This window comes from Lissotriton vulgaris, chromosome 9 (assembly GCF_964263255.1).
Source record: "Lissotriton vulgaris chromosome 9, aLisVul1.2, whole genome shotgun sequence".
Lineage (NCBI taxonomy): Eukaryota > Metazoa > Chordata > Amphibia > Caudata > Salamandridae > Lissotriton > Lissotriton vulgaris.
Genome location: NC_141697.1, coordinates 338,585,753 through 338,607,058, shown reverse-complemented (window position 1 = coordinate 338,607,058; position 21,306 = coordinate 338,585,753). Strand labels below are relative to the sequence as shown.

Sequence of the window (21,306 nt, the reverse complement as noted above, 5' to 3'; positions counted from 1 at the left end):
TTCCGATTTTAACATAATCACAACACTGGTATGAGAGACAAATCTGCATGAAGGCACCCAAACTTCAGTGTCTCTTGCAGTGGCATTTAAAATGTATTGCCCTGAAGAAATTGCCAAAAAATCAAAGGCAATGAAACATGTCGGCTGTAAGTAGAGAGTGAATCGATTGGTAGTATTTTCTCTCTTCTTTTTTTAGTATATGTGTGCTCACTGTTTCGCAACAGAGAAGGGAAAGAGAATAAAAAGTTAAGGCCCCAGTTGCTCAGTGACTTATATGTAATATGTTATATGTTGTTAGTTTTGTCACATATAAGTTGTGTCCACTGCACCATTCACTGTCCTTATATTTTTTGAGGGTCGAGGCACGTTTTTTGGTTTTAGCTTGATGGCACCAATGATGAGAACAGGGCCATCCTGGTGAGTACCAACCAGGGGTCCCATTGGTGGTGCGCCCGTGAGGTGCCATCTCGCTTTTTCACACATTTTTTGTCTGTGCTGTCTTGTTTGTATCAATCAGAGAGGTTGTCATTTTAAAGAGGCAATAGATTGAAACATCTTAGGATTTTCTTTAGACTAAAGAGATCCCGTGGATAACGAATTTCGACCATGGATGTTTACAGTCCAACAAATGAATATTGCCATGAGAATTAGGACTGTTGTGTTTATTAGCTTTCAGAGTGGAGGGCGTCCTAGTTCTGTTTGTCGTTCCCTCTAGACTCCCATTTGTGAAGTGCAGTATTTTGAGGCACCAAAGAACCATCTTTCCTATCTACACCTTTCACTCCCCCCTAAGCCCTCTCTTCTCTGTTTTTGTCCGAAGTCTTGAGCCACTGGACCTCCAAAGTCAAACAAGAGGTTGTACAGATCACCCTTATATATGTAGGATTTAAAATATCTATGAGTTAACTTCGAATCTAATGTTTATTCTTGCCAACGTGTGAACATTAAGGCAGTAACTTTGGTCACTGTTGAAGACTGATAATGCGATTTCTGTAAATTCAATTTCTCCTCTTGATAACTAACTTTGTTTGTGGGCTGGATACCAGAAGATTGAGGCAAGTGGGGTCGAGGATAGAGAAAATTTCAGCTTGGCACTCAGACCCTTTTTCCTGTGATAATCTGGAAAGAGGATTTGGCAAAAGAGGAATGGTTCTTTCCAGAATAGTATGCTTCCAGAAAATAACCCCTTTGCAAACTACTCTTGCCAGACAGCTGATGATGAGAGGCACAGGAGAATCGGATATCCAATATTTACATGAGGAATCTGAAGTTGAAGAATCCTTCAAGAATGTGAGGGACAAATTACTTGGAAAAAAGCTAGGTTCAAACTATCACAAAAGAGCAACACAACCCACTAACTCATGATTTTTCCTAGTCAAAGAGTTTTGAGCGTGGGGGCTTTTAAAACTGGTGCCTACACCTTTGACTTCGAGGTGCTTTCAGATAACAGTTTAGACCAGCTCTAAATGGGGTACAGTTGCAAAGTGCCATATTGGGATTCTGTACTGGTGCAGGGAGAGCTATAATGACCTTGTCTAGATAGTCAGTAATGATGGTCAATGCACACATCCAGAAGTTGCTGCACAGTTATGTCATGCATGCGCACATGCCCGCCACTGCCCTACAACCACGTATCGCAGTCTTAAGCCACAAGTACTAACATTCTGATGGGAAACAGCCTTTACAGCGCAGGCATTACCATGCAATGCCTTTACCACACTTCGTTCTGACGATCTGCGGATCGGCGGCAATGAGACCACTGAGAAGTAAATATGACAGAGATGGAACTTGAACAGTAAAAAAGCTGTGATATAAAACTATACTTCATCCTTCCACAGAACATATACTGCCTCCACTACCCCTGGATAACGCATCACGTCTATGTTAGTACTTGTAGCAATCCCTGCTCCTAAGTCCCAGGTAATACATCAAACCTACTTACTAGGTCTAGCAAATTGTACTTAGTCATCTGTGAGCAGCTCATCTCTCATCTTTATTAACCTTACAAAACATGGAAGCCTACAGTCCCAGTATTAAAACCTACCTCTACTTTTCTTATTACAATTCAGTTGTGACGTCTCTAGTCACCTGTAATAGGAAAATTATGTAGAAGCTAAAATGTAATGACTTGTTACTTTTGCGTTGTGTCGTCATAATGCCTGCTGTCAGAGACAGCGGCCAAGGTGAAAGGCAGATCACGGTACCTCATTGCTGCTGCACTTGAAACAGTTTTCATTCATATGATCTGTTTCGCATGCCATAGTTGAATACAGGAAAAAAATATCTACACGTTACTACTCACTCTGCGGTACCACCTTTTTAATCTGATTTACATTAAACAGACTTTAATATATTATTGCACCAAATGACTGTGCATTACAATTTCATTCGCCATGTCTGCGAACATACTATCGCTTCACTTAGATGGAGCAGGACCCAAGGATTTAAGTTGTGTGACGCATGGGTGATGGTATGACAATGTGTTATAAGGAATAAAATAACTTGGAGCTCCTTGACCTTATAAGGGAACTGGGTATTCGGCCTCCTTCCTCTAAACTGTCACCGAATCCCTTAGTGACTTGCCATATCCTTATAATGTGTGTCGAGGGGAACTGTATCTCATAAATTTCTCTCTACGTCATTCTCACTCATGAACTGCTGGACTTAACTGGGCTCATTTACGATTCTTCTCTTCAAAGACGCTGCCAAACGGATTTGCCCCAAGGACTGACCCTGGGTACCACTCACTGCCCATCTCACACTCTTTCAGTAAGGTACACGACTGGAACTGTGGGGAGAAATAACATAAAACAATCCATATTGGGAGTCCCTCATCGTACAATTATTGTACAGAAAGGGAGACCACCTGTGGCAGCTGCTGCCGGCACGCAGAGGGGTTCTGGGGGAGGGGCAGAGAGGGGGAAAACAATAAAAAAAAGTACACTTACCTTCCTGCTGTCGGCTGTCACCTCTACGATCCTTTTGTCTCTTGACTCGAGCTCTTCTGGTCCAGAAACGGCAAACTGCTGTTCCCATGAGCACAGGCTCTCAGACTCCCTTACGACCAATCCCAGCGATCCTTGAGAAGCGCTGGGATTGGCCTTAGCGGGCTTGTTTTCTACTCCAAAGGTGACTGGAAGCCTGCCCCTGCTGTTCTCACCACCGGGCAATGCAGCTTGGGTTGGAGAGAGGTCAGAATGCATGTCAGTTTGGACGTCCTGAGATGGCCGGCCAAACCGACATGCGCTCTGACAGCAGTTCCCACCAATCCTGCTGCTGATAGCCCCGCCCCCAGGACTCAGATGGCAGCTGCGGTGTTCTAACCAGCTCCTAAGGGTAAAACAAAAGGATAATGAAGCAGTTTTAAAAATTGTTTTATCATCATTTTATTTTACGCTTTCTCCAGCTGCTGCCAGCAGTGGGGCGACGCTCCTCTGCCATAATGGAGGAGCTGCCTGTGGAGACTGCACTCTTCTGTCGAGTCTACTTGTATGCTTCCACCCTCCCAGGTATCCCTGCGCTTCCTGGCATGTCCTTAGTATCCATCACTACTCGTCTCAAGTCGGTCTCCATCATCCTACCAGTGCATCCACACTCCAGGGAATTTTTTGTCATCTAACTTTTGCTTCTCCCACTATTTCGACTGTCCTGACGGTCAGCGTTATCTCACTGCTCTCATTTCAGTCTTGTGAGATCCAGTGCCTGGACTTCAGCCTCATGGCCTCCTCATATTGTGCACTTTTGGGGATGCCATGAATAGCTCTTCATCATGAGGGTGCAGGTGGAGCTCCCATTTGAGTTATCCATGCTGGTCATTCTATATATCTCACCTGATATCCCATCCCAGTTTCCACTCTCCATTGGTCGGTGAGCAGGCCTGAATGTGTCCTGTGCTCCACCTCTTATCTTCTGAATCAATCTATCAACCAGGATTTATAAAGCGCGGCTAAACACCTGATAGGGTATCCAGGCACTGAAGGAGCATGTGGCGTCTCACTCCTGTGTGGAAATGCAAGGTTAGCACAGCCACCGCTGCTCGGATTGTAGAGACAATGTTGTTAACTCTGTATATGACTATACTTACAGATCCTTGCTCTATGACACTTTATCTCTCAAGAAAAAAGAGAGGGACCCTAACCATAAAGGAGAAGGTACCAAAATAGACCTTATTCATACAAAATACCCCTGTGGGTAAACACACACACATACAATAATCCACACTTACACTAGGAACCCTGTGTCACCAATGTGAAAACAATGAATATAGAAACCAGGAGATCAAGTCATCAAATGGACAATACAAATGTATTCAATATATTGTGATGTACAAAAATTAAAAACATATGTTAAAATTCACAATCCCTTTCTAAAAACATTTAATCATAACAATGTTGCAAAACCTTAAAAAAGTGTTTTTGGTCTAGTGGTTTAAGAAACACAGGTATATTGTGGCAGCAACAATACAGAGTTGGGCGAACAAGCAGGAAAATAGTTCCTAGTCATGGAAAAGACCACTAAATCTTGCATGGATTAAAAAAACTTTAATTATGTATATTGAGAGCTTTTATCATCAATAATCGTTGTCCACATAGATTTGTAGTGGACCTTCCTTGTTAGAGCTTCGATGCGTTTCAGTGGGTGCTATATTATGACCATCACCTCTTCAGGAAAAACACAATAGCTCCCAGTAAAACACAAAATCTAAGGTGGAATCCACCAAATAGGGCTAAATGAGCCTCAAATTTGAACCAACGTGGACAAATCTCTATTTCTTGCTCCAACAAGTATTTTTATCAACTTTTATTTCAGACCATGACTCGCCATCTGATTTTAAGTAAAAGGCACAATCTGGTTGACTATAGTTATCCAGCACCTCCAGATCATCGGTCGAAATGAGGGGTAGTAGTGGATAGTTTCTTTTATGAAAATCCAGTCCATCTGAATATCTTAAAATGTGATGGTAGGCTTTCTGCCCTCCCTGGAGGTAGATGGGGGCCTTAGCCCCCAATCTTTCCCCCTGGGAGGGCAAAAAGCCCACTATTCGCAAGGGATTTTTTTGGGGAAAATTTGAATTAGGGTGGGGTCTTCCCAAAACGGGCATGCCCTTGCCCCTACCCCATCCCCCACAAAAATTACAGCCTTCCTGCCACCCCCTCGGGTGCAGAGGGGGCAGTAGCCCTCAATCTGCCCACCGGGGTGGGGGGGGGGGGCAAAAAGCCCACTAGTCGCCAGGGTTTAATTTGGGCACATTTTAATTGGGGTGGGGGCTGCCCAAAACAGGCATGCCAATGCCCCCACACCCCACCCGCAACAATTAGTCTTTCTGCCCCACCGGGGGAAAATGGGGGCAGTAGCCCATAATCTGCCTCCCCGTGGGTCAAAAAGCCCACTAGACGTTAACGAGCACGCTGGCTTTTTTAAGCGCAGGGGTGGGGGCTTCCCAGAATGGGCATACCAATTCCCCCACACCCCAAACAATAGCCACAGTTTTTCTGCCCCCCTTAGGGGCATATCAGGGCAACCCCACCCCCGAGATCCCCCCCAGAGCGGCAGAAAGCCGACTAGGCACAGATTTGTTTTTAGCAATATGTCTTCCTGTGGATTTTGGGCCCTAGCGCAGCCGCACATAGGGAAACCTAGCAAACCTGCACATTTCTGAAAACTAGACACCCAGGGGAATCCAGGATTGGGTGACTTGACTGGCTCTCATTCAGATTCTGCAACCTAAAAATGTCTCCAAAACACACATTTTTCTCACATTTCTGTGGTGAAAGTTCTGGAATCTGCGTGGATCCACAAAATTCCACCCACTCCGCGTTCTCCAAAGTCTTCCAAGAAAAATGGTACCTCACTTGCGTGGGTAGGGTTAGTGCCCACGACAGGAAACAGCGCAAAACGCAACGTGGACACACAACATTTTCACAGTGAAAACTGACCCTTTTTTTGCAAAGTGCCTACCTGTAGATTTTGAACCCTAGCTCTGACGGCACCTAGGGAAACCTAGCAAACCTAAACATTTTTGAAACGTAGACACCCAGGGGAATCGATGATTGGGTGACTTGACTGGCTCTCACCAGATTCTGTTACCCAGAATCCCTTGCAAACCTAAACATTTGTCTAAAGAAAACAAATTTTCCTCACATTTCTGTGGTGGAAAGTTGGGGAATCTGCGTGGATCCCCAAAATTCCACCCACCCCATGTTCCCCCAAAGCCTTCCGAGAAAAATGGTACCTCACTTGTGTGGGTAGGCCTAGTGCCCGCAACAGGCAAGTGCCCAAAGCCTATTGAGGCAACATCAAAATTACCTATCGCAAAACAACCTGGTTTTGCAAGGGTGGTCTCATGAGTTTTTGGTCCCTGGCTTGGCGGCCATCTAGGGAAACCTACCAAACCCACACATTTCTGAAAACTAGACACCTGGGGAGTCCAGTGAGGTATGGCTAGTGTGGGTCCCCAAAGTTTTCCTACCCAGAATCCCCTGCAAAACTCAAATTTTGCTGAAAAAATCACTTTCTTCTCAAATTTCTTTGTGGGAAAGTTCTGAAATCTACGTGGATCCACAAATTTCCTCCCACCCAGCGTTCCCCCAGGTCTCCCGATAAAAATGATACCTCACTTACGTGGGTGGGTCAAGTACCCGCGACAGGCAAAGGCCCAAAACCTATTGAGTCACAGATGAACAAACTTCACAGTGTCCATTGGAACAGTAATGAAAATGAATTTGAAAGAAGAGAGAAAAAGCACACAGAAAATCCTATTTTATATCAAAAAAGTTTTTATCTAATTTTCATCATTTTAAATTGCAAAACAGGGTACATAAAAATGGGGGATATCAGCAAAAAAGTCATGTGCATATATACAAAATCAATTTGAAAATATATGTCAACCTACATCAGCTCCTAAATAATTGTAAAGCAATAATTAACTAAACATAGAAAAAAATTGCTCAGCAACTGTAGAATTTTCTTGGGAGTTGATGGAACTGTCGACGTTTCGGTCTGTGTGGCGTCAGTCACTTAGACCATCCTCAGGACAATGATTTATTTTGCAAGATATATAATAGACCTTAGTCGTTCAAGCCGAAGTTATTAATGGACTTCCAAGAATTTGTAGTTTGAAGAAAACAACTTGGAAAACCTTCTGGTGTAAGACATCAAATCAATGTTGAAGCCAGCAGTAATTTTGCTTAAATTTTTCAATAAACTGCACCGCTACGTTTAGTTTAACAGCGTTATGTGCGCTTGACACAGGTGCGTGGTACTCGTACACCAAAACAGGAAACACCACTGCCGGGAACCGACATTTTTTTAGGTTTGCAAGGGATTCTGGGTAATAGAACCTGGTGAGAGGGAGTCAAGTCACCCCATCCTGTATTCCCCTGGGTGTTTAGTTTTCAAAAATATATAGGTTTGCTAGGTTTCTCTAAATGCCGGCAGAGCTAGGGTTCGAAAACTACTGCTAGGCACTTTGCAAAAAAAGGGTCATTTTTCACTGTGAAATTGTTGTGTGTCCATGTTGCGTTTTGCGCCATTTCTTGTCGCGGGCACTAGGCCTACCCACACAAGTGTGGTACCGTTTTTCTCTGAAGACTCTGGGAAACGCGGTGTGGGTGGAAATTCGTGGATCCACGCAGATTCCAGAACTTTCCACCAAAGAAATGTGAGGAAAATTTGTTTTTTTTTTACAATTCTTTAAGTTTGCAAGGGATTCTGGGTAACAGAACCTGGTGAGAGGCAGTCAAGTCACCCCATCCTGGATTCCTCTAGGGGTCTAGTTTTAAAAAATGTATATGTTTACTAGGTTTCCCTAGGTGCCGGCAGAGCTAGGGTTCCAAAACTACAGCTAGGCACTTTGCCAAAAAAGGTCATTTTTAGGTCTCACCCTGCGAAAGACTGCGCACATGCGCAGTCGAGCTGGCGAGATTTTATGCGGTAGGGTATTTTCTACTAGCGAGGATCAGCCCATCCCCTCTTCTTCATTGGCTGGTGTCCTAAACGGTGGCCAGCCATTGGAGAACAGGTCCTAGTGACGTTTTTCTTTCTCCCTAAGCCCCGTCCTTTTCAGACTGGGCTCCTTGACTTACATTTGTGGTAAAAGCTTTCTTATCTTCTTTATGGGGCCAGATGGCATACATATACCTATGACTTGGTCGTCTCTTTCTTACAGAAAATGTATAAATGAAACCTTATTTTGGCTACAAAACTATCTTAGTTTCACATTAGATGTTTAGGTTCATTTTTTGTTTATTTCACTTGGGACACGCAATCACAATTTTTGATTACATATGTGTTTATAATGCTTTTTGGAAATATTGTTTAAATGACTAAAATATGTTTACATAAAAGAATGATACATTCATACCGAGTATATGCAGTTTCTTTGACTTGACATTTGCCCCAATCACCCATATCGCCACTGCGTTTCCTCTATCATAAATTAGTTGTAATTTCCCACAGGAGCCACTGTTTTTGTTAAAAAAACCCTTGAGCCCTCCGGCTCGGCTCGGCCTGGAGGTATAAAAGCGCCTCCGGGAGGCAGGCCGGGTTTTCAAGGCGTGGGCGTTGCCAGATTCTCCTATTGTGCGGGAGTGACTTCAGGTGAGTAAGCGCCTCATGCATGGCCGCAGCGCTGGGGCCAGGGGGGGGGGGGATGCGGAAGTGTCACAGACCCAGCTCTTAGAGGCCTCTCAGCCTGCTCTGGGCAGTGGGTGTAAAGCCCAGCCTCGCCTTCGCCCCGGGACCCCTGCCCTTCCCCTTCCCCCCACAGACGCCTCCTGTCAGTGCTATCCTTCCCTTCAAAGCTCCTCGCGGAGTATTCAGAGCCCTTCCATCACCAGGCTCTACATCCCGTAAACACAAGAACTCCCACCCCCCCACCAATACCAGGGTACGGGGGCGGGGCCCGTTCACACGTGTACTCCTTCATGCCTGGCCCCCACAAGGCGCTTGTTTCTTTCGAGTCTTGCCCCGACGCATGAGTCCCTTGCTGTCTGTGTCCCGCCTACGCGCACTTTATAGTGGGGAGAAGGTTTAGAACTACAAGTTCCAGCATCCTTCGCGCTTTAGACTGAAACCAGGAGTGGCACAAAGCAAGCTCAATATTTATAAAACAAAAATGCCTCTGACACCATGGATTAAACAGACAAAGTCTTTTCCCAGAAGGATTTTTTAATTATCCTTGGGGTATATTCATATATACTATGTAATTATTCACATTTATTTTACAGAACATTCATGCCTGTCACTCGAGAAACTAGACACTATTATCTTGTCACTTCTGTAGATATATACAAAACAATCAACACAATGTGCCCAATAGATATGTACAGTGCAAGAGAATAAGAATTTAAAACATACAGTGCATTATTCACAGAAAAGATGGTGAATAAAAAAAATAAATAATAAAAAGATAAAGCCAAAAGGCAGGGTGTCAGAGTGCTTTTTGTGTGGCTGTGTGTGTGTGGCTGTGTGTGTGTGTGGCTCTGTGTGTGTGTGTGGCTCTGTGTGTGTGTGTGTGTGGCTCTGTGTGTGTGTGTGGCTCTGTGTGTGTGTGTGTGTGGCTCTGTGTGTGCGTGTGTGTGGCTCTGTGTGTGGCTCTCTGTGTGTGCGTGTGTGGCTCTGTGTGTGTGTGGCTCTGTGTGTGTGTGTGTGTGGCTCTGTGTGTGCGTGTGTGTGGCTCTGTGTGTGTGGCTCTGTGTGTGGCTCTCTGTGTGTGCGTGTGTGGCTCTGTGTGTGTGTGTGTGTGTGTGGCTCTGTGTGTGTGTGGCTCTGTGTGTGTGTCTGGCTCTGTGTGTGTGTCTGGCTCTGTGTGTGTGTCTGGCTCTGTGTGTGTCTGGCTCTGTGTTTGTGTGTGTGTCTGGCTCTGTGTTTGTGTGTGTGTCTGGCTCTGTGTGTGTGTGTCTGGCTCTGTGTGTGTGTGTCTGGCTCTGTGTGTGTGTGTCTGTCTCTGTGTGTGGCTCCTCTGTGTGTGTGTGGCTCTGTGTGTGTGTGAGTGCAAATGCAATAGGTCTCGCATTTGCAAGAGATTAAGCTATTGGCATTGTAAATGCCGATGCCATTTATTTATCTGTTTTCAAAACCAACACATAAATAAACATTTTGTCATTTACAATGCCAATAGCTCTAACTTTTGCAAAGGCGAGACCGTTGCATTGTAAATATTTGTTCACTGTGAAATTGTGGTGTGTCCACGTTGCGTTTTGCGCCGTTTCTTGTTGCGGGCACTAGACCTATCCACACAAGTGAGGTACCGTTTTTCTCTGAAGACTTTGGGGAACGCGGGGTGGGTGGAAATTTGTGGATCCACGCAGATTCCAGAACTTTCCACCGCAGAAATGTGAGGAAAATGTGTTTTTTTAAAATAATTTGTTAGGTTTGCAAGGGATTCTGGGTAACAGAACCTGATGAGAGCCAGTCAAGTCAGGAAAACATCTTTTCGGGTTTGTGGAGCTTAAAGACGTCGAGCGCGTCAGACAGGGCTCTAAATTAGTTATCTCACTCTCACCCGTTTAGCAGCACTAATCCCATTATTTTGCAATTAATTTGGGCGAGCAAACCCGCATCACATCGGTGTTAGAACCGGGGTTCGAACCGGCATTCATAACCATTTCCTGGGTCCTTGCAGCTTTAAGGCGTTTGGGCGCGTCATTCTGCCTACAACGTCATTCACCCAAAAGGGCCCGCCCAGCCAATCATGCACTGTTTCGGGTCTGTTGAGCTTTAAGACGTCGAGCGCGTCATATAGGGCTCTAAATTAGTAATTTCCTTTTCACCCGTTTAGCAGCAATAATCCGATTATTTTGCAATTAATTAGGGCGAGCAAACCTGCAATACATCTGTGTTAGAACCGGGGTTTAAGGCGTTCGGGCGCATCATTCTGCCTACAACGTCATTCACTCACGAGGGCCCGCCCAGCCAATCATGCACTATTGCTTTTAAGCCAACCTCTCCTTGGCTCCGGTACTCCCGGAAGACAGCAGCTGAGAGAACAGGTACACTGAGGGGAGCTGCGGATGTCTAAGTAAGTCCTCTCTGCCATCTCCCCCACGAACCTTTGATCCTCTGATCACTTTACCCGTACTGACTTCCTGCGGGCCCCCCCCTCCTTTTTTCCATTAGATTAGCACCGCGTGAAGAAGTCCCACGCTGTCTTTTCTGAAGGGGCGTGACTATGCCTCGAAGGAAGTGAGTTTCCTAAACTTTTCATGAGAACTGTGTTTGCTTCGTATTTCTCCCGTTATCAGAGGGGAGTTCCCTGTCAGCTCCGTGTTCTTGATTTTAATCCTTTGGGAATGACTAATATAAAACATCTTTAAAACACTGCGTTTTTAACCTAACTTTTCACGACTGAGAAACGATTAGCACAATTCCTTGCCATGATTTCACAGCCAAGCAATTACTTGATGCCGGTCCTATTGTATGGACGGTCATTCAAGTTAATCTGGGTGCACCCATCGCCAGAGCCTGGGGCAGCACCTCACAGTTGGTGTGATATAAATTCAGTATTCCGCCTATATCTGCACATTCATAAAACTGCATCTTACTGAAGAAATTAATTATGTAATTTCTCCTCATGTATGTTTTTTGTCTGTCTCTTCTCTCCCTACAGGATTTTTTTATATCCCTACTGAAATTGTAGTGGGTTACTTACGGAAACCATCCGGTTATTCCACACTGTATATATTTTCAATATTTTTCACATTTAGAGCCTCCCGGGAGGGTACGCCTTAGCGCGCGCACACCACCGGAGGACTTTTGCTTAGGTCCTGAAGAATGCTGAGCTAATTGCAAATCGACAGCAGAAACATGTTGACCAACGTTTGATCCTAATTAGGACTCCGGTACCTTAACTTAAAACCTGGGGAGTCCGCCCACTTTGTTTTTATGCAATGCAGGTTGACCATCATTAAAGATTTTTGTAAAGGCACAACCTCTGCATTTTTTAATACACTTACACATTCACGTTTAGTCACCTCCTAATTTGGGCACTGTTGCACTCACCACATCCTGCCCTGCTGTAACCAAGCGTCGTAGCACGCTGGGGAGACATTCGGTCACCCCAGCGGGGACCCAATGATGAAGCATGTCACCAACTAGTGGTGAGTGAGGGTCCTTCTAACAAGTAAGGTTATTTCCCTCCTTTTTACACTGGGTGACCAGTAAGCCCACCAGGTTTCTTCCCCAGAGGAGGACCCAAAGGGGCGTGCATAGGGAGATAGAGAGATTTCGCTGTGTGCACGCGCGTGTGTGAGCATTGATCACATTTGCGGCACACAGCGGATTAACATTACACCTCACTAGTTCATTTTGATAGCACCATTATCACAGTCACTCCTTTGTTGTTAATATAGCCAGTCAAGTCACCCTATCCTCGATTCCTCTGAGTGTCTAGTTTAAAAAAATGTATAGGTTTGCTAGGTTTCCCTATGTGTCGGCAGAGCTAGAGTTAAAAAACTACAACTAGGCACTTTGCACAAATAGGGTCATTTTTCATTGTGAAATTGTGGTGTGTTCACGTTGCTTTTTGAGCCGTTTCCTGTCGTGGGCACTATGCCTACCCACACAAGTTAGGTACCATTTTTATCGGGAGACTTAGGATAATTCAGATTTGTAAAGCATATGTTTTTACCTATTGACTTTCGATGCATTTCTGCCTTCCAAATGAAAGACAATGTGTAAAAAAGAAGTCATTTTGAAAAATGACAGGTAATTCTCATGCTAGTATGAGTATTCCCAATCGAAATGTGCAATTATCTACTGTTTCTAAACTCTATATTTTGTTCCCATTTCAGAAATACATAGGTGTCTTTCCTACCGATTTTTCCATGTATAAATTTTCGCAGAATAATTGCTATATACCCGGTACATAATAAAAAACTATTGCAAGTCGCGGCTCAGTTTTTGGCTCTGGGTTAGTCCGGTTCTTGGTGAACCTACAAGTCCTATATATCCCAACAACCAGTAAGGTCCAGCAGATGTAACGGTATATTGCTTTCAAAGAGCTGTCATAATTAGAAGAAGTTACACGTGAAAACGTTGACACAAAAGGCTGTTTTCTTCTTTCTTTCTTTTTTTTTTTTTTTTTGAAAACCTTTATTGACATTTCAACCAAATACAAGCATGGGCCTACAACCCCCGGGGCTGGCTGCTAAGCAGTTAGATTGACAGAGAACAAATTTTAAATCACATGCAGCACCTCGGGGAGCAAAATCACCATGTTAACGTACTCTTGGTCACTGAACAGCACAATTGGAAAGACAGGATATAAAAGGTTTTCATTTTATAATATAAGATGGAAGGATCAGGTGCCGAACAATTTCCCAGCAGCGAAAAAAGGCAGGCAGACTAGTAAACGTGACAACAGTAAACTGCAATCGGTCAAATCAATGGCGCTGAAACAAAACGGTTCAGGATATGAAGGAGTATTGCGGTCAATTCGCGCCTGCTAGTCACCTGCCCTAAGACCCAGAGAACACCACGAAAATTGAGGCACAGATGAAAAAGCAGTGGTCGATACCAAAGGAAACCCACTGCACTGACCCAGAAAAAGAAAGACAAAGAAAGGTAAGAGAAGAGAACAAAGGCCATAGAAACAAAATAAAAACGAAAAATCCCCTCCCCCAACCCCCCACCCTGCACCCCTGCATATGACTACGGCCCCCCCCTCCCCAGCAGTGTGCCTGTTGCCCGAGAACCAAACCCAAAATATAGAAGAAACAGAGAAAAAGAAGAAAGAAAGGAAACCCCACCCAACGGGGAAGTGGAGGAGGGCGATAGTCTCTGCGCTCCCGGTCTCCCCCCCCCGCCCTAACAAAGGGGCCCCCCGAAGCCAGCACAAATAAAGTTGACCACCCCACGAAAATACCCCGGGAGGAACCACAAACCCCCCCCGGAATCCAACTGTTAATGAAGCAGTCTCGTTACCAATAGATCCATCGTAAACAATTTAACCCACATTTTCAGCCTTGGCCCTGTCTATCAAAGTTGCCGAGTCCCTCGGATAAGTAAAGCCCCATCTCCGGAAAGTCAAGAGTCACACAGTAGCAGTCAAAGCTTAGGCCAGCAAATGGGAGAGGAATAGCAGATCCCAACGCACACGGCTTGCACAAACGATGTCCCTCCCCGTCTCCGACGCCAAGCATCGTTACATCCGCCATGTTGGGAGACCGATTGGGGAGGGGGTGCGACTCGTTCCGATACAGATTGTAGTGTAGGCCAAAAGTATCCAGGATGGGGGAAGCAGTGAAATGTTCCGATAACTGTGGGACCGATGTTTCCGAGAACTTGAGAGTCATCAATCTCAGCACACACGATGAGTTCCATTTCTTCGGGGGCAGGCACAGCTTCCAGCACCTGGTCCAGACGCGCCACTAGGGCGTCCAACAGGAGGCAAGTCGGCTGCCGGGTCTCAAAAAGCAAATCAGGGCTTGCTCCCGGTCCTATGATCCCATCTGCTGCCAACAGCAAACGGTTGACCTGGGCCCTCATCATCACGCGAAGCGCCGCCAGTTCCACCATTACCATTCGCAAGGAAGGGCCACATTGAGCCCGTTCCGCCAAGTTCAACACGTCCGCAGGCATAACGATCCCCGCGGAGAGACACCTCCTCCGGGGCAGGATACACCAGGGCAGAATCAAGCCGTGAGGGACGGGCCAGCAGTACGCAGCAACGCGCGGCGGGACCCCCACCCCGGGGCACCAGCGGTGCTAGTGCCGGGCCACCGGGCCGGGGCCCCCCGCGACGCAGCACCGCGCGCCACCCGTCACCTCACCTCAGGCACAGCACCAGGCAGCAGATGGTTGCGAAATAGTCCAGTGAAATTTTCAAAAGTTCCAAGGACCGGACCCAACCACTCTCCTCAGTCCGTTGTTGTTCACTTTGGACCCGGGTAGACCAGCAATCGAAACCCCGGCTTCCAGAGTTAGGCCTCAAACCATTTTCGATGTTACTTCACCCCAGAACATCCGAAAAATTCCGTGGTCACACCATCGGGGTGCCGACTAGTTCACCCACACGAATCCGGGGCAGGAGATCATGATATTCGACAGGATAAGCGAGCATAGGACGGAGGTCAGCGGAGCCGGGAGACTATGCGGCCATCTTGGTTGGTGTCGTAGCTCCTCCCCTCTTTCTTTTTTTTTTAATTGATAATCCATGAGTACACAGAAAGGCACATATATTACAGGCAAAGAAGAAAAAACAAAAAAAAGCATCATAACAGACAATATCCTAGTAATACATCAGACCATAATATCGACAAAGTTATAACATTGAGCTAATGAATATATACAAAGGGTACACGGGCTTTGGAAGGAGCTATTCTAAAAAGGAAACGTAGCATAACATAAACAGCAAATTTATGCATCCAAATAAGCCACAACTGAACCCCAGATCTGACGACCTAGTTTCATTTTCCGTCTGCCTTTCAGAGCATACAGACTATATTCCGTATTGAACATTGACAAAAATCTAGCTCTCCATGCCTTGAAGGAAGGAGCATCCTTTTGCAACCACATTGAGGCAATACATAATCTAGCCACAGCTGTAGCAAGAAAGATCAGATATCTAAATTTACAGGGTAATTGATCCGCTGCTGCTCCCACCTCAACCTCCAACAATGCCTGAGCGGCGGACAGTCGTACAGGCCCACCCAAAATCTCTGCTAGAAATTTCTCCATATGTCCAAACAGAGTGCTTAAGTGCCCACACATGTAGATGACCTGCACTACTTCAGCTGCATCAGCCCCACAGCGAAAGCATCTTCCCTCACTGACTCCCCCCCACTTATATATTTTAGCTGGGGTATAATATAGATTGAAAACAGTCTTATAGTGCTGGGCATTAAGATTTGCTGACATAAACAATCTCTCCGCCAGGTCGATAGAAGTTTCCACACGTGTACCCAGACACCCCAGTCGATTATCCTATTTGTGGTTTTGGACCTCCAGATCATTATCGAAAGTACCCAGCAATAAAGTATAAAGTGTGCCAATCCATGCACCTTTCCTCACCGTCTCAATAAGGGGTTTAGCTTGAATTTTCCATCGCTGTTTTTTTCAACAAATTTTCATTTTTTCCTATATTTAACTGTTAGTTTCTATAAAGAAACCTTGAAGGATCTACACAAATGACCCCTTGCTAAATTCAGAATTGTGTCTACTTTTCAAAAATGTATAGCATTCCAGGATCCAGTATTGCTTTCCTACTAATATCTACCATTAAGTGGAAGGAGGTTGAAAGCACAAAAAAATAGCAAAAATAGGCTATGTCCCAGAAAAATGCCCAAACTGTGTAAAATATTTTGGTTTTCTGACAAAAGTTTGTAATACCCTAAAAGCTGGGAAATGGGGATTTCAGCCCCACAAACCCTTTTTGATACTATTTGCAGGGGAAAAAATAGACAATTTCATTTGCAGCAGTTTTTTCCCATTTTACGCAAAAAAACAAATTGTAGCTGTATTTTGTCTAATTTCTAGGTCCCCTCCCGGGAAATTCAAAAACCCTGGGTTCCTTTAGAATCCCCATGATGTTGGAAAAAAAGGACGCAAATTTCGGGTGGATACCTTATGTGGTCAAAAAGTTACAGGGGCCTAAGCGCAAACTCCCCCAAATTGCCCAAAAAAGGCTTAACACAGGGGGGGAAAAGGCCCAGCAGCGAAGGGGTTAAAGTTTCCCAGCGGCGTGGAGCCCTGTGGGCTCTGCCTCGCCATTTATTTTCAAAGGTAACAGCTTTGACATAGGCTAGTTTCAGGCCTGTGGAGAGGTGTGAAGGCAGCAGGGACCGTAGCTGCTCTGATGCTCAAATGAAGGACCCTGATATCCTGAACTCACTCACACAAAATAGGCTGCAGGCTTCCATCACAAGGTACTGAGCAGTTTAAAACAGTGTTATGACAGAAACGCTCTGCAAATGATTTTCCCTTTTCTAAAAAACTAATGAAAATGTGCATACGTTAAGGATTTACTTAGGGTTTGTTTTATTTTCTTCTTCCTGTGAGGCCATTCCTCACTTGCAGCATTACGTGAAAAACAAATTAATGGCAAAGTTAACAAAACATACGTTTCGTCCTGTTTTTAGCTAAGTGAAAGAACATTCAATGCATCATTACATTCATTCACACCAGACAAGTGGCAGAATGATGCCTTGTAGGTGGACCCATGTGTACCTGGCAGGACACTTTTTTTGAACCCCATGAGGGTTATCCCAGGACTTTAACCTTATAAGGCAGATAAACATGGATGCAGGTTACATGTATGGAAGAAAAAGAACATAGGGAACAAAATCTAAACGAGACTGAAACCTAGTTGTCGTCCTTTGTAAAAAAAGAAAAGGCATTATAACACTATACGATACCTCAGTTATTCCTAAATTATACAGGAATTCGCATAGTGTAATTTTGATGAACATTCAGTATCAGGAATGCATTTTTGGACCACAATTATGTTTTTAAAGCCCCCTAACTGATGTATTTCAGTACCTTAGAGATACAGATTTGAATGTTCCCAGTGTGCACCTATCGAACCCTTAACTTCAGTTAAAATCTTTGTATTAAACGAGTGAGTAAACAGAGTTATAAAGTGCACAGTATAGTGTCGTCTAGTCTGATCATATATGCTTTATATGTTTGTTCAGTATAGGGCTCAACAATATTGTTTTCCTGAATTATTTAAAGCTTGTTTTATGGTCAGTTCACTTCGTACATGCTCAGTGCCCGTTACATGATTGCATGCCATGTACAAGCTACAAGACACCCAGTCAGCTAAATACTTTTAGCTCAAACCTGTTTATACTTCTTGCATTAGAAGGGGAGACTGGAAGTGTCACCACTCAAGGTAAGGTTGCTAAAGGCGAGAATGGCCAAAACATGCAATAGCTCAGACAAAAGACTTAGATGGCCTCAAAGTTTGATGGGAGAAAGACTCAGACCTAATAGAAAATTGGTTATGGGGTGGGGTCATTTGCATACAGCCAAAGTTATCAGCAAGATCCGCTTTCCCTAAGTCCAAATGCCTTTTTCCAGAGTGTACTCCTCATTGGTTCAGCTGTGGAAATTTGGCTGAGCTAATAATGAAAGGTGATCATGTGGCTGTGGTTGAGAGGATACTTTTAGCCTCACACTCAGAAGTTGTTTGATAATAGAGAAATACTGAAAGTAAGTTGATAGCAAGGGGAGGTATAGCACATTGATGGGGCAGCCCATCACCACCATATATTGAGGAATGGACCGCACAATATGGTCTAGTGTATGGCAGCAGCTAGACTGGCTTATATATAGGTGGGGGTGTTCTAAAAAGTCTATGGGGGAATATGGGAGGAACATAATGGATGTAGCCAAGTAAGAAGAACAAGTCATGTGGAGTTGGTAGTTATTTACCATAGAGCTGTTAGCTAAATGCTTAGTCATTACGAGAACTCAAAAATGTATTCTTTAATGAATATTTCGTAGATGAAACTGCTTACAAATATACATGTGGATTATTATGCCTGCATTATTTGCTTATTAATTCTCTGACCGCAGTAAACAAGAGCAGAAGTGTGTGAAAACAGCAATATGTACATCTTGCAGACTTCACATTTTCCTTTTTTAATGCCATCTTGAGATAACAATTGTTTGAACATAAAAACAAAAAACCCCTCAAAAAATATATATTGTTAGAAATTGTCCTCATCCTATCAACTATGAAATCCTTGATCAAGGTTCACCTAGCTTTGTTTATGTAACCATATGTACATCCCGGTCCGGTAGCCAAAATTTGGGAACCCTATTAACATTTTTTAAATGTTTATCCCACAATGGATTATATATCTGATGCCTATATAGGGTACAGAACAGGTATATCTGTAATATGATCCAATATTACCTTTCAGGTGTTCTGGTGACGTCATACATCACGAGGCCAAAGCCTGAGTGGTTTATAAATGTCATTAGAACCATTGGATGGCCAATACAGGACCATATTACACATGGTACTCCTATGTATTGTTTGTATTACATGTATATTTTTGGGTAGTTATGAAAAAGCGGTTTTCTTTTAAGTGACGCTACCAATGGCACTCAGGGAAATTAATTGTTTAGGTTTTGATCACTTTTCTTGAATACATTTTTAATAGAAAACTAACAGCAGTGGTGGTGGTCTGGGGATTTAGGGGATTCTTTGCGTTCATCACATAATAATGGATTTACTACATTTGCCACAATTTGCAAAATGTGTATATTTCCCAAAAATGTTGTTCTCTAATGGATGAAAATAATACCAGAGAAACTGCTGCATAAATTGTATGCCTGCTGCATAATTTAGATGCGTATAAATTGGTCCTCCCTGTTGCTTAATCACAGCTGCCTCGACAATGTAAGGCTTTGCAAAGTGGTATGTAAAATGCCATGATGATGATAACATCTATTTTTCACAGCCAGCCATGAAATATTTTCCATATTTCACAGTTCTCTGCGAGTTATGGGTTTTTATAATATTGCATATTGTGTCATAAAAGCACTAAAACATGATATGCAGGTATGTATGTGTGGTTTTCATGGCCCAACCCATGCTGCTTATGACAATCTCATAGCAAAAATCCTGGAGTCGAGCCTTTCCTGCTCATCCATGACACGCCATGACATTACTTCAAACATTTGTTATAGCTCTCCCCACTCCACTTCACTACTCCCCCTATCCCCTCCATCAAATTGCTCCCATCTCCCTAATACATCAAACTCTGCTTGCTATGGATTCCTTTCTATTAAATATTTTGGAAATAAAATGTAAAACCGCATGGTTTTTGTGTTACACGAATTATTCCACTTTGTTTTGACCAGCAGAGGGAAGCAAATCCTCAGCTATCACTTGTACAATACGCTGTTCTACTTCGAATGATATTTTATTTTTTATTTCCATATTTTAGGCCAAGTTGGATATTGCCTACGGGACCCATCATACGTAAGTTTTTGTTCTAACATTCTAACTTCCTCATAAGACCTGTCCATAATACAGTTCAACAGGTTTTGGGGTCAACTTTAGAGAAACGTGATCTTTTAAATGTTCCATGACTGTGTTTTAAAATATGGCAAAGGTTTTTATGTTATGCTATAATTTAAATATAGACTGTAAGCATACCGCTCATGCCACCCAGTATCCACTTCAGGTCACTAAGAAGGAATGTAATATATGTAATAGCGCGAACCACCTGACCCTTTTCTTTTGTTCTTTTGGAATTGTGTGATCAGGTTTGCCTCCAGGAGTCCGGTTCTGAGAGAGTCACGGAGATTAGTGCCAATATTGGCAACACACCCAACCCGCAAACACAGCAATACCAGAATAAAGAACACACAAGACACATTGGTTTTTGGAGAAAACATTGCTGCAGGTTTATTTTGCATAAGAAGTGTGGCAATATGGTGGGTCAGCTTAAGGGCGATCCAAGGGCAGGCAGCCCCTCTGCTGCCTGCTCACCTGATGAGCCAAACTGCACCGTGGTATAACCAATCAGTGCTAACCATTTTGGGGGATTACCCCTTGCATCCTGTGGACCACCAGTCCACCCATTTACTCAAGCCCCTTAAGGTGGCGGAGCGTATCCAGGCAAGCCCCCGGTTGCTCAGGTTTACAGCCGCCCGAAGGACTAACAGGGCGCCGTCGTTCCTCCAAGGTCCTGCCGTAAGGACTTCCTGGGGCTATTTGACATTTGCACCCTTCTTCTGGTCCTGAAGAGGGTACCCCTATGTAACATTCAGCCTCTAGATCGCCTTGTAACTCTGCCTGCAACACAAAAGAACAAGTTAACAGCCTTCCTAACCTAGCCACCCTACCAGCTGACACGTCGGGTAGGCGTTAGGAAGGTAGATATACCTTCCCCCCCCGCCCACTGGTGCGCCGGAAATGACAGAGTAGTGCTTGGACATCCATGAGGTCCAAACACTAGCCCTGTTGTGTTTGTACCATCATGTGGCACTAGGGTGGCCGCCCTCTTATAGGTGCCCCCAGTGTGGGCCGCTGGCAGCCTCATAGTGCCAATATCGGCAACACACCCAACCCGCAAACACAGCAATACCAGAATAAAGAACTCACAAGGCACTTTGGTTGTTGGAGAAAACATTGCTGCAGGTTATTGGCACAAGAAATATGTCAACATGGTGGGTCAACTTACGGGCGATCCAAGGGCAGGCACCCCCTCTGCTGCCTGCCCACCTGATGAGTCAAATTGCCCCATGGCATAACCAATCTTTGCTAAACATTTTGGGGGATTACCCCTTACACCCTGTGGACCACCAGTCCACCCATTTACTCATGCCCCTTGAGGAGGCGATACG

The 21,306-nt window shown here is 44.4% G+C and overlaps 1 protein-coding gene across 1 annotated transcript in view; it reads left to right on the top strand.

Moving 5' to 3' along the window:
• TDP1 (tyrosyl-DNA phosphodiesterase 1) overlaps positions 1-21,306 on the top strand; it is a 980,389-nt gene that overhangs the window by 81,614 nt on the left and 877,469 nt on the right. The window contains exon 6 of the mRNA XM_086937678.1: positions 19,902-19,936. Coding sequence (XP_086793804.1) covers positions 19,902-19,936 — 35 coding nt within the window. The remainder of the gene's footprint in view (positions 1-19,901; positions 19,937-21,306) is intronic.